Source organism: Moschus berezovskii, chromosome 8 (genome assembly GCF_049115385.1).
Source record: "Moschus berezovskii isolate FMDL1 chromosome 8, NW_MosBer_1.0, whole genome shotgun sequence".
NCBI classification, from domain to species: domain Eukaryota; kingdom Metazoa; phylum Chordata; class Mammalia; order Artiodactyla; family Moschidae; genus Moschus; species Moschus berezovskii.
Genome location: NC_142467.1, coordinates 103536780 through 103551526, shown reverse-complemented (window position 1 = coordinate 103551526; position 14747 = coordinate 103536780). Strand labels below are relative to the sequence as shown.

Below are 14747 nucleotides of genomic sequence, written 5' to 3'. Positions count from 1 at the left end.
TCCCTCTCCCTCCTCCCCTTATCCTCCATCCGGGTCATCCCCATGCACCAGCCCCGAGCATCCTGTATCATGCGTCGAACCTGGACTGGTGATTCATTTCACATGTAATAATATACATGCTACAATGCCATTCTCCCAAATCATCCCACCTTCACACTCTCCCACAGAGTCCCAAAGACTGTTCTATACACCTATGTCTCTTTTGCTGTCTCATATACAAGGTTAAGGTTCATCTTTCTAAATTTCATATATATGCGTTAGTATATTGTATTGATGTTTTTCTTTCTGGCTTACTTCACTCTGTATAATAGGCTCCAATTTCATCCACCTCATTAAAACTGAATCAAATGCATTCTTTTTGATGGCTGAAAAATACTCCATTGTGTATATGTACCAAAGCTTTCTTATCCATTCATCTGCAGATGGACATCTAGGTTACTTCCATGTCCTGGCTATTATAAACAGTGCTGCAATGAACATTGGAGTACATGTGTCTCTTTCAATACTGGTTTCCTCGGTGTGTATGCCCAGGTGTGCGATTGCTGGATCATATGGCAGTTCTATTTCCAGTTTTTTAAGGAATCTCCACACTGTTCTCCATAGTGGCTATACTAGTTTGCATTCCCACCAACAGTGTAAGAGGGTTCCCTTTTCTCCACACCCTCTCCAGCATTTATTGCATGTAGACTTTTGAATAGTAGCCATTCTGACTGGTGTGAAATGGTATCTCATTGTGGTTTTGATTTGCATTTCTCTGATGATGAGGGATGTTGAGCATTGTTTTGTGTGTTTGTTAGCCATCTGTATGTCTTCTTTGGAGAAATGTCCATTTAGTTCTTTGGCCCATTTTTTGATTGGGCCATTTATTCTTCTGGAATTGATCTGCAGGAGCTGCTTGTATATTTTGGAGATTAATTCTTTGTCAGTTGTTTCATTTGCTATTATTTTCTCCCATTCTGAAGGCTGTCTTTTCACCTTGCTTATAGTTTCCTTTGCTGTGCAGAAGCTTTTGATTTTAATTAGGTCCCATTTGTTTATTTTTGCTTTTATTTCCAGTATTCTGGGAGGTGGGTCTTGGAGGATCCTGCTGTGATTTATGTCGGAGAGTGTTTTGCCTACGTTCTTCTCTGGGAGTTTTATAGAATCTGATCTTACATTTAGCTCTCTAATCCATTTTGATTTTATTTTGGTGTATGGTATTAGGAAGTGTTCTAGTTTCATTCTTTTACAAGTGGCTGACCAGTTTACACAGCACCACTTGTTAAAGGGACTGTCTTTACTCCATTTTATATCCTTGTCTCCTTTGTCAAAGATAAAGTGTCCATAGGTGCATGGATTTATCTCTGGGCTTTCTATTTTGTTCCATTGATCTATATTTCTGTCTTTATGCCAGTACCATACTGTCTTGATGACTGTGGCTTTGTAGTAGAGCCTGAAGTCCGGCAGGTTAATTCCCCCAGTTCCATTCTTCTTCCTCAAGATTGCTTTGGCTATTCGAGGTTTTTTGTATTTCCATACAAATTGTGAGATTATTTGTTCTAGTTCTGTGAAAAATATCATTGGTAGCTTGATAGGGATTGCATTGAATGTATAATTACTTTGGGTAGTATACTCATTTTGACAATATTTATTCTTCCAATCCACGAACACGGTATATTTCTCCATCTATTAGTGTCCTCTTTGATTACTTTCACTAGTGTTTTATAGTTTTCTATGTACAAGTCTTTTGTTTCCTTAGGTAGATATATTCCTAAGTATTTTAAGCAACTAGTTTGGGAGTATTTTACAACAGTAATAGGAATCTAATATAGACATTTATTCAATAAAGTTTGTTTGCAAGGATTGAGTTTAAACTTCTCAGTTCATTCATTACTGCTGCTGCTGTTAAGTCGCTTCAGTCATGTCCGACTCTGTGCAACCCCACAGACAGCAGCACACCAGGTTCGTCCATCCATGGGATTTAAAGTGTCATTGCCTTCTCTGCAGTTCATTCATTAGCTTACCTTAACTAGGGTATTTTATGTTGAAAACCCACATTAAGTAAAAAGAAAAGTTTCAGTCTATTTGAAGGTCTTCCATCCCATTAGCTGATACAATGAATTCTTCATTGCCTTACATTATTGCACACATGCCTGACTGTGATGCCTTTTGACATGAAGACAGGCAACGTGATCCATTATGAAAACTGAGATCACTCACTGTACTTTAAATTTTTATGTCTATATTTCTACATTCTTTTATTTAATTTTACTTGAAATGTTCATTCTTTTCATTTTTTTCTCTCCAATTTTCTCTAAATTTTCCCTTTAATATAAAAGATGGATCCTAATCATGTCTGTATGTATGTACACATATGTGTAGGATTGTGCTTATTTGAAACAAAAATACAGCCAAACACAAACACACAGAAACAGATGCAACATTTACTCTTGAGTGTTTTCTTTGGGCTAAAAGTTGAATTTCCATATTCATTTTATTTATTTCTTATTGCATCCCTATTAAGTTATGTTTATTATTCTACATAACCTTCAGAAATAAGGAAACAAAGGCTCAAATAGTTTAAATTTTTCATAGTTACATAAAAAGCTTTAAAACTATTACACTTTCAAATTATCCACAAATGAAAATATTTAGTTCAGTTCAGTTCAGTTCAGTCGCTCAGTCATGTCTGACTCTCCGCGACCCCATGAACCACAGCACACCAGGCCTTCCTGTCCATCACCAACTCCCGGAGTTCACTCAAACTCATGTCCACAGAGTCGGTGATGCCATCCAGCCATCTCATTCTCTGTCGTCCCCTTCTCCTCCAGTCCCCAACCTTTCCCAGCATCAGAGTCTTTTCCAGTGAGTCAACTCGTCGCAAGAGGTGGCCAAAGTATTGGAGTTTCAGCTTTAGCATCAGTCCTTCCAATGAACACCCAGGATTGATCTCCTTCAGAATGGACTGGTTGGATCTCCTTGCAGTACAAGGGACTCTCAAGAGTCTTCTCCAACACCACAGTTCAAAAGCATCAATTCTTTGGCGATCAGCTTTCTTCACAGTCCAACTCTCACATCCATACATGACCACGGGAAAAACCATAGCCTCGACTAGACGGACTTTGGTTGGCAAAGTAATGTCTCTGCTTTTTAACATACTATCTAGGTTGGTCATCACTTTCCTTCCAAGGAGTAAGCGTCTTTTAATTTCATGGCTGCAATCAGCATCCGCAGTGATTTTGGAGCCCAAAAAATAAAGTCTGGCACTGTTTCCACTGTTTTTCCATCTATTTCCCATGAAGTGATGGGACCAGATGCCATGATCTTTGTTTTCTGAATGTTGAGCTTCAAGCCAACCTTTTCACTCTCCTCTTTCACTTTCATCAAGAGGCTTTTGAGTTCCTCTTCACTTTCTGCCATAAGGGTAGTGTCATCTGCATATCTGAGGTTATTGATATTTCTCCCATCAATCTTGATTCCAGCTTGTGCTTCTTCCAGCCCAGCGTTCCTCATGATGTACTCTGCTATTTTTGTATAACTTTTAAAATTCATTAATTTGTATACTTTATGAAGTTTGTTATGTATAATTATACTCCAATAATTTAATTAGATGGGAAAAATCTGATGGTGCATGGCTAAGGGTTGAGTCTATAAGCATAGACAGCAGGTTCTCACTTAACAGGGCTGTGAGATACATGTTCTAACTGAGATATATGTTCTAGATATAGAAACAGTGTTATTAAATTTAAGTAGTTCATGTGATAAGCTAATTTTTATGTAAATAGAAGTTAAATCTTAAGATAAAACTATGATAAACTTAGAGAAAAAATTGATTCAAGACAGAAGAGCACTACAGTCATACTAACATCATCAGTTCAGTTCAGTCACTCACTTGTGTCCGACTCTTTGCAGCCCCATGGGCTTCCCTGTCCAGCAGCCAGGCTTCCTTGTCCAGCAGCAACTCCATGAATGAGTCTTAAAAACACAGTGTGACAGCTGACTACATGCTTATGAGGAGCACAAAGAAATTAGTATGACTCCACAGCTTATAAATTTGTCTAATGATAAAGATATTATTATTTAATCCCATTGACACAGAACGATTTGTAATGCCTCAATAACTAACAATGCAATAATGAGCATGAACAGAATGAGTGCAATTATAATAATCTGGAGATTTTAGTTTTTGGCATATATTCTGATATTTGAAGAAAAGACACATGGTCGTTGTGTTATTTCAATTTATTTCAGATAACTGTAGTAATAAGTGACTATCTTGAGGCTCCCTTCTAGGTAACTAGGACACACATAGGAATATGCATGTTTGTGCAGAAAAACTGATGACCCTGAATCATATGACTGAGCAGGATATCAAGCTCTCTTGTGGATGATCCTCTGATCGTTAAGAATGGGATTCCTGAGCATGAAGGAGATGAGAAATGAATGAACTGACATTATTCGTTCACCATTCCTTATTTTTAGCAAAAGTCAAGAAAGGGGGGAGATTTCATAGAACAAGAGAAAGAGTCCTTATAGTTAGTAGGATCAGAAGTTTCCAAGCAGAAACAGGGTACAATGATGTAATAAAACATAAAATACAGTAACCAATCATTCATCTCAATCAATATAATCCCTGACTTATGATAAAACACCTTCCATGTATTAATAAATAGATGTACAGCATGAAAAATATTGTGCACAGTAATAGAATGTATGACTTGACATTTTGCTTCCTCATATTTATGGCCATCTGTGATACCAAAATCACACTGTAAAAAATAAAAACTTGAAGTGGTCCATTTTCAAGGACAACTAGCCTAGAGTTACAGCCTGCTGATGTAATAGCCACTAGGATACTTGCACAGGAAAATCCAGACAAAGGGAGAGTAACAAATCCAGGTGACTTTCTTGGGAAGATTATTGACCCTGTAGTTACTCATGCCAATGAGGAACTGTGAGAGTGCCTTGCATGAGGAGGGGATAAAAACCCCATTGTAACAGTTCTGGGTTTGCCTGACCACCAGAAACCAGATCTTGCAAGACTGTCATTAAAGCCTCGCTTCTCCCTGCACCTCGTGTCTTCAAGTTCCTTCCTGGGGTTTGGGCCATGGCTTTATTTCCCACAGTATCACTTCAAATTTGTCTTTCCATGTAAATTTCCACGAGAGATATGTATTTGATAATCAATTTTTGCCAGTGACTGTGGTAGGCATTCTGGACACCGAGGTGGAAAATTGAATAAGACAGAAGAGCAATTGTAAAACACAGTAGCAGGCTTGTTAGATTTTGATTATAATTTAAGAGCCAGAAATTCAACTTTTGATTTCTGAGGCATTCATTTCAAAGACAGTCATGTGGAATAAGCATATTGTCAGCTGCTGCTGTTGTTCAGTCACTAAGTCGTGTCTGACTCTTTGCAACCCCATGGCCTGCAGCTTGCCAGGCTTCCCTGTCCTTCTCTATCCCTAGGAGCTTGCTCAAACTCAGGTCCATTGAGTTGGTGATGTCATCCAACCATCTCATCCTCTGTTGCCCCTTTCTCCTGCCCTATGGCTCTTTGCCTCAGATGGCCAAAGTATTGGAGTTTCAGTTTCAGCATCAGTCCTTCCAATGAATATTCAGGGTTGATTTCCTTTAGGGTTTATTGATTTGATCTCTTTGCAGTCCAAGGGACTCTCAAAAGTCTTATCCAATACCACAGCTCGAAAGCATCAATTCATTGGTGGCTTCCCTTGTGGCTCAGCTGGTAAAGAATCCGCCTGCAATGTGGGAGACCTGGGTTCGATCCCTCAGTTGGGAAGAGCCCCTGGATAAGGAAAGGGCTACCCACTCCAATATTCCGGCTTGGAGAATTCTATGGACTGTATAGTCATTGGAGTCGCAAAGAGGAGGACATGACTGAGTGACTTTCACTTTCACAGTTTTCAGCCTTTTTAATGGTCCAACACACATCTGTACGATCTGTACGTGAATCCTGGAAAAAGCTATGTCAGCTTTGACTATGCAGAACTTTGTTGGCAAAATGATGTCTCTGCTTTTCAATGGGCTGCCTAGGTTTATCATAGCTTTTCTTCCAAGGAGCAAGTGTATTTTAATTTCATGTCTGCAGTCAACATCCTCAGTGATTTTGGAGTCCAAGAAAATAAAATCTGCCACTGTGTCCATTTTTTCCCTATCTATTTGCCATGAAGTGATGGAACTGGATGCCATGCTCTTAGTTTTTTTGATGTTGAGTTTTAAGTAAGCTTTTTCACTCCTCTTTCACCGTCATCAAGAGACTCTTTTGCTTCTCTTCACTTTCTGCCATTGGGATGGTGTCATCTGCATATTGTCAGCTGTATGATACAGCTACTAGAGAAGCATTCAAGTCACTCCCTCCAATGAAACTGCCCTTTTAGAAAGCCTGAGAAAATAGATGACTGAGCACATGAGTGAACCTGCTTTTTCCTGATCATGCCCTTATTCCACCTTATGTTTTAAATTCACCAGTAACAAGTGAACTAGCAGAATCCTAGCCACCCCCACCCACAAAATCCAATAAAGGCAGAGCCCACAGTTGGAGCTCTCTTTTTCTCTCTACCTAAGACCTAAGTACATGGCATGCTATGTATCCTCCAGTATTGGTGATTACAATTTTTTTTTTAAGTTTCCCAATAGATATTGCTGAGAGGCATCTTTCAGTCATAATAAATACCAGAGGGACCTCTGCAGTAACAGCATAGACTTGGTCAGGAAGATGTCTATGTTTGCTTGAAATAAGTAATACAAGCCATGTGAGCACCTCACACACTCCTAGCCAATAGTATCACTATCAGTAGGCTGGGACTTAAATGGATTAATATTCAAATCTACACAGTGAAGAACAGAAGTTAAAGTGGCAAATAATGGATTAAAATAATGGATTAAAGTAAAATCTGTAGCTTTATATTTTCCTTTACAATGAAATAACATAAATGGCTTTAGTAGTTTGTTTTCCCCATGTAAGTAATATACTCATACAGAAAACAAAAGTAAAATTACTTGGTATAATGTGTCATTGAGAAGAAATAATTTTTAAGGAATGGACTTCCCTGGTGGTTCAGTGATAAAGAACCCATCAGTCAACACAAGAGATACATGTTCAATCCCTAGTCTGGGAAGATGTCCTGGGAAAGGAAATGACAACTCATTTCTCAGTATTCTTGCCTGGGAAATCCCATGGACAGAGGATACTGGCAGGCTACATACAGTCCATAAGATCACAAAGAGTCAGACACAACTGAGTGACTAAACAATAACAACTTTTAAATAATCCAATTTGCCCCAGGTAAGATACTGAAATATTCAAATGTTCTTGGTCCAAAATTGAGAAAAAACTTTGTGAATGCATGAATATGGACAAAGGGAAAACTGTCTATGTATCAGACAGTTCTGAAACTTAATAAAGTGAGTGACAAATTGTGTAGAGGAGTTAAATTCAAAGAAATAAAAATTCCAGGTTATAAATAGGAGTAGCAAGTTCTACTTTAGCAATCAGATTAAGGAAAAACAATTTCCATCTCTGTGGCTTTGAGTCCTATAGTCATGGGTACTTCAGCCCCAGGACAATTGGCCTGTATAGAACTGCCATCCCAATGATTCTTCTCAGAGCCCTCCTTATGTCTTTGTTCCTCAGACTGTAGATGAAGGGGTTCAGCATGGGTGTGACCACAGTGTACATCACTGAGGCTGTTGCACTTGACTGTGACCTGTGGGTAGCAGCAGAGCTAAGATACACTCCTAAGGCTGTACAGTAAAATAAGGAGACAACTGAGAGGTGAGATGCACAGGAAGAAAATGCTTTATACTTCCCCTGAGATGATGAGATTCTTCGTATGGAGGAAGCTATCCTAGAGTAAGAGTAGAGGATACCAGTGAGGGAAACACTGCCTAGTAGCATAGATGCAAAATACAGCACAATGTCATTACGAAAGGTGTCAGAACAGGAAAGTCGAACCACCTGAGTAATCTCACAGAAAAAGTGGGGGATTTCCAAGTCTGTACAGAAGGACAGCCACAACACCATTAAGCTTTGTAACAAGGAATTCAGGACACTCATCATCCAGGACGTCAGCACCAGCAGTCCACAGATCCGGGGGTTCATGATGATTGAGTAGTGCAGAGGATGACAGATGGCCACAAAACGGTCATAGGCCATCACGGTCAGGAGGAAGATTTCCATTGTGGCAAACAGCAGGAAAAAGTGTATCTGGGTGATGCAGCCTTTGTAGGTTATTACTTTGTTCTCTGTCTGTATATTCCACAGCATCTTTGGGATGGTGGTGGAGGTGAAGCAGATATCTACAAAAGACAGGTTGGAGAGGAAGAAGTACATGGGGGTGTGGAGGTGGGGGTCTGAGCTGACGGCCAGAATGATGAGCAGGTTTCCAAACACAGTGATAAGGTACACGGAGAGGAAAAGCCCAAATATGAGGGGCTGAAGTTCTATTTTCTTTGATAATCCCAGAAGAAGAAATTCTGAAATTTGTGTCTCATTCCCTGGTTCCATGTGGTGAATTTGACAGGCAGGAAAGACAAAATACTATGGCTAATTTTCTCAAAGTTTGGCATTGCAGACACAGTTGAAATTCTATGATTTATATTTTGCACTCCAAAATCCATATCCATAATTTTTGTATGGAATTTCCATTTCGAGGGACCCCCGGTGCCATCTCAGAATAGAAATGCCTATTCCACATTGTTTTTCCTCTAGTAGTCATGTACTCTACACTGTTAGTGAGAAATTCAGCATGCCTCGAACATAATAAAGGTAATTTGGTTTACTTTGTTCAGCTCTGTGTGTGTTTGTTGGCATATGATACATGCGTAGTTTTGCTTAAATGTGCATACATGCTGGATCACAAGTAAAAGGTATGTTTTGCTCCAAAATGTCTCTAATCAATTGCAGTAATTGAAGAATGGTTCGTTTTTTGTTTGTTTTTTATCTTTTTAAAAATTTATTTATTTTAATTGGAGGCTAATTACTTTATAGCAAAAGAGACATAGATGTATAGAACAGTCTTTTGTTTGTTTTTTAAAAGACAAGTTCCTGCCTAGGGAAAAGCAATATGAATAAAGAGTTCAGCAGAAGAGACAGGTTGCAGACAGAACAGCAGCAAGGTGTTCAGACTCAAGGGACCACAGCTTCTTCCTCCATTAAAATGTGAGAAACAGATGGGCAGGACCTCACTTGCTTTGTTCACTCTGTGGTTTCATCAGTGTATGCATATACAAAGAAACACAGTTTTAGAAAATGAAATTTATAAAATAAAAAGAATAGCACTGGAAATAAAACCAGTTTAAATTATTGGAAACAACATGGCTAAACAAAACTGAACTAAAAATTAAGATGAAATTATGAAAGAAAAATATAAAATAACCATGGTCACACTAATACTGGTTTTGTATATAATTGAAATGGACAAGCGAATGAAATATAATTTAAAAAAATAGTATGAGGAACAGTGTGCTTCCCTATGGCTCAGACGGTAAAGATTCTTTCTGCATTGCAGAAGACTCAGGTTCAATCCCTGGCTTGGAAGATCCCTTGGAGAAGGAAATGGTAACACACTCCAGTATTCTTGCCTGGAGAATTTCATGAACAGAGGAGCCTGGTGGGCTACAGTCCATGGGGTTGCAAAGAATTGGACATGGCTGAGTGACTAACACACACACACACAGGGGAAGCAGTAACTAAAATTATAATTTCAGTCAGTATAAATATATATGTATTTAAACATCCTTATGAGAGAGATACGTGATCTTTGTTGAATGCAAAAGAATATGATCCACAAGATGGCAGCACTTGATTAATATTTAAAAAATAGATCTACTGAAGGCAAAAGGTTGCAGTAAGAAAAAATAAGTGAATAACAAGCAATGGAAACATATACATTCCTGTATGTAAAATAGATAGCCAGTGGGTATTTACTGTATGGTGCAGGGAACCCACAGCTGGTGCTCTGTGACAACCTAAAGGGTTGTGATGGGGTGGGAGGTGGGAGGGAGGTTCAAGAGAGAGGGGACATATGTATACCTATGGCTGATTCATGTTGATGTATGGCAGAACCCAATACAATATTGTAAAGCAATTATCCTTCAACTAAAAATTAAAAAGAGCATAAAAGTAAAAAAAAAAAAAAGAAGCCATGAATCTAAAGGTTTTTTTTTTTTTTTTTACTACTGCAAATGTAGAACTTTCTATGTTTAAAGAGTAGTGGGAGGAAAGATGAAATATGATCAATTGATAGATTTGACCACTCACAATTTATAAACACTCACACAACCCAACAAATACGTTACACATACATACAAGGATTAAATGGAAGTTAGCAAAGTCTTTAAAAAATTATAATTGTTTGAAAGAATGCATAAAACATAAAAAAGAGAGACTGGAATAGGGAATTCAGACCAGGGAACTGGTTGCAGCTTACAGCAGTTTTGGGTGAAATAGAGTCTGACACATCTATCAGATGTATGCATAATTATGGCTGATTTGCATTGTATGATGCAAATCATACAATGCAAATAGTGTCTGTGATGGGGAGGGAAAGAGTGGGGAGAGAGAAGTTTCATAAATTTCTATTTTTAGCAAGAAGACTCCTCAAGGTATCTAAAATACATATCATTCTCCCCTTCTTCTGCAGGCTGGAATATAGTTCCTGGGCTTTTATCTCACAGCTTGAGATGAAATAAATTATAAAGGAAATTCTACAGCAAAAAAGAAGGAAAAAAAAAAAAGAAACAAAAAATAACAGCACTCAAATACCAGTATGTAAAACAAAGAACATGCAGAAACAGTTTTCAGTACAGAAAATAAAGGGCTCAAAAATCCCCAAGTATATTCAGCCTCCCAAGTAATGAAATAATTGTGAAGTAAGGCCCTTTACCATATGACCGTCCGCATATTAAATGTAGAGTTTCATTCTTTTTAATAGCTGAGGAATATGCCACTGTATATATGAACTATATCTTCTTTATCTATTCATGTGTTGATGGATATGTAGGTTGCTTCCATGTCCTGCCTATTGTAAATAGTGCTGTTATGAACACTGGAGTACATGCATCTTTTTCCATTATGGATTTCTCAGGGTATATGTCCAGTTGGGATTGCTGGGTCAAATGGGAGGCTTGGGAGGGAGGGGATATATGCATAATTATGGCTGATTTGCATTGTTATATGGCAGAAAACACAACATTGTAAAAATTACACAAAAAACCCCCAAAACATAAAATGCAATATTTTCAAGTGAATACTCTGTGTGAGAGAGGATTCTATAAGTGTATTTCAAGAACTGTAGTTGCAAGGCAGGAGCTAAGTTCATTGATCTGGATCTTCCTAATGAACATAGAGCCTTCTCAAACATACCTTATCTTAAATATTAAAAGTAAATTAATAAAATGTCATCACTTCACTGTAGATCTCTCCATATCTTTTAGTCTATTTTCCTATTTCCCTAAACTGCAAATCTCTTGGAAATTATAAAATTTTACTGACAACACTATGCCTCCCTTCTTGTGTCTCATTCAACTAAATTTTCATTCCCAAACTTAACTGGCAACAATAAACCATGAATTGATGAATCCAATAGATACTTTTCTATTTAACATAATAAATAAATTGATTATAAATTAGTCAATCAAGCAAATAAGCATGGAGATCTCTCGGCTCTGGGTTTCTCAGCTGTTTGGGTTTTCAGGTGACTTCAGGTAAATGTTCTTGGGTTTCAGTCCCTCTGACTTTCTCCAGCAGTGTCTATGGAGCTCTTAGACTCACCTGCAGGGGAAGTCTGAGATGAAGGTTTCTGTGTGGAAGCCGGTGCCTCCCTGGATGGTGGAGACTGAAGCTCTGTCTCCAGATGAGAAAGAAGAAAGGAGTGAAGCATGGGTTCCTGAGACAGACTTAGGAATTCAAGTGCAAAAACCATACCTTCTCCAGCTTAAGGCTGACCACGCCCATATACTGTAGCTGTGGTGATATTTACAGCTCTGTATGTTAAATGTATTGGCTCACTACATCTGCTCATTAACACATTTCCTACTGTTACTCCAAGCTCTGAGGGCATTTCCCCAAGGGAACTTGTTTGAATAAAACTGGAATTTTTTCCTGCTGATTTGTGTTCTCAAGAGACCAAGTTAAAAGTGAGGTAAATCCAGTTCTTTTTACTACTCCATGAAGTCTTCTGGCTTTCAGAGGTCTAACATTTTAACTTTCCACAACCCTGAGTCCAAGTTTTCTCCAAATCTAAGGCTGAGAACTTGTCTGGACTAGTTCACTTGGGTCTCGAAAGTATTGACTTGTGATGAGAACACAGCTCCTGATACCACCAGAAACGTACTATTTATTCTTCAATAATTTGGTGAGTTGTGCTCCTTTGTTTTAAAACCATGAGTGAAATAAACTTTGTCTTCATAATGCTTTTGACCCATCAGTTAGGAGTTTCATGCTTTTACTATAACAGAAGTGAAGAGCTGGCATTTAGTCCCTTATTTTTAAAATTTTGGTAATTATATAAGTTAAATTTAGATCATTTAATACACTGTGGACTGGGCTTAGAATCTTATGCTGCTAAGTCGCTTCAGTCGTGTCCGACTCTGTGCGACACCATAGATGGCAGCCCACCAGGCTCCGCCATCCCTGGGATTCTCCAGGCAAGAACACTGGAGTGGGTTGCCATTTCCTTCTCCAATGTGTGAAAGTGAAAAGTAAAAGTGAAAGTGAAGTCGCTCAGTCTTGTTCGACTAGTAGCGACCCCATGGACTGTAGCCCACCAGGCTCCTCTGTCCATGGGATTTTCTAGGTAAGAGTACTGGAGTGGCTTGCCATTGCCTTCTCCATATTGTCTCATTTATTTCTTGCAAAAGTCCATCCTATGAAGACACTACAGTTATGATCTTCCTTCTAAATTTTTGGCATTAGGTGATTGATTCAAAGTTACGAACTGAGTAAGGTGTGTGCTTTGATTAGAACACAAGATATTTCTAGTTCTCTTGTTCTCCTCTTCTCCAGGTCCTGTTGGTAAATTAAAAGATTCTCTGGATCCTGTCTTACTAATCTATTATGATCCAGGGAATGTTTTCCTTTGTTGCATTTTCCCATATCTAGATTTGCACTATTATAATCATTAATCAAACACAAAACTATATATCTGATCAACTGCTTCAAGTCACCTGCTTTGTTTAGTCTCTAAATCGCATCCAACTCTTTGTGACCCCGTGGACTGTAATCCATCAGGCTCTTCTGTCCATGGGATTTTCCAGGGAAGAATACTGGAGTGGATTGCCATTTCCTTCTCCAAGGGACCTTCCCAAGCCGAGCCGGTGATCGATCCCACATCTCTTGCATTTTCAGGTGGATTCTTTAACCACTGAGCCACCTGGGAAGCCCTGATAGCTCAGTGGTTAAACAATCCACCTGCAATGCAGGAGACCCCGGTTTGATTCCTGGGTCGGGACGATCCACTGGAGAAGGGATAGGCTACCCACTCTAGTGTTCTTGGGCTTCCCTTGTGGCTCACCTGGTAAAGAATCCACATGCAATGTGTAAGACCTGGGTTTGATCCTTGAGTTGGGAAGATCCCGTGGAGTAGGGAAAGGCTAACTACTCCAGTATTCTGACCTTGAGAATTGCATGGACTATATAGTCCATGGGGTAAGCTTACTAGTTTACAAACAATTGGAAGACAAATTAAAATTGCTTGCTTGCTCAGATGACTAAGGCTTTACTGCTTGTGAGGTTTGGCTGGGCAAGTATTCCTAGCAGTTTCTATTTTAAAACTGCCCCCTTTTCCGTAGGTTTCAGGTCTTGCTGAATGAGCTAATTAGGCTCAGTCTCAGGTCCTTGTGGAGTGTACCTATGTCATTGAGTCCGATCTCACTCTACTTGCTGCCAATAAATCTGAGAGAGAAGGTTTTGAGACCAAGAAGAGGACAGACTAATGTCTCAAAATAACCGTTTTATGGGAGCTGGATGCCAAGTTTTGTTTTTATAGAATAAAGATGGTGGGGGGAGGTGAGGAAGGAAAGTAAAAAGTCCAATAATCTTGAAAATATCTCCTAAAACGTCAAGCCTTAGAAGGCAATAAGTTAATTTCTTCTTTGCTCTAGCCATCCACAGGTGAACAGAGTCCTGAACAAAGGCACTTTGAGTTAATATTCAGGCAGAGGGGCAGGGTTCCCTGAGGCAGGCCATTGTGTATAAACAGTACCCTTTTAGTGAACAAAAGCAAAGGGAAGCAAATGTTAAAGTAAAGGATCTGACCTGAAGTCAGAATTGGCTCTTCCCTGCAATATTTACATTCTGGTTTGTAAAGATTTGCAAGAGAAAGGACGGTGGCTTTTAGTTCTTCAAAGAACATGTCTGTCAGCTAAAAGATTTTTTTTTCAGTGACAAGATTTCTAACTAAATAGAATTTTATGTGTTGCATGTTCTGTAACTTTAGAGTTTAATTTATCATGCCTTTGTTATGTAGTTAGAATAGAAAAAAAGAGTCCAAAATGGTGGTGGCTAAAATACAAAGAAGGGAAAAGCCCATGAAAATAGAACAAAGGAAGGTCCGAAGACCAGTGAAGACTTCAGGTAAAATAAACAACCCTCCTGGCTAGCCCAATTTACATAGGTCAGGCTCAGTGGGGAGGAGACAAATGTATAAAAGGAGGAAGCCTAGAAGGATTGGGACCACTCTTCTCCTAGCCTTTTGGGTCTGCCCGCCCTCACTCTTTGAGGGTGTACTAGCCTTTGTTTTTCTTAA

At 38.9% G+C, this 14747-nt stretch overlaps 1 protein-coding gene across 1 annotated transcript; it reads right to left on the bottom strand.

Moving 5' to 3' along the window:
* Nucleotides 1–7540: 7540 nt before the first annotated feature.
* On the bottom strand, nt 7541–8509 carry LOC129559337 (olfactory receptor 7A17-like). Its single transcript, XM_088838404.1, has one exon. It carries the CDS (start codon nt 8504–8506, stop codon nt 7541–7543), a length of 966 nt encoding a protein of 321 aa, XP_088694530.1. The 5' UTR covers nt 8507–8509.
* Nucleotides 8510–14747: the final 6238 nt, after the last annotated feature.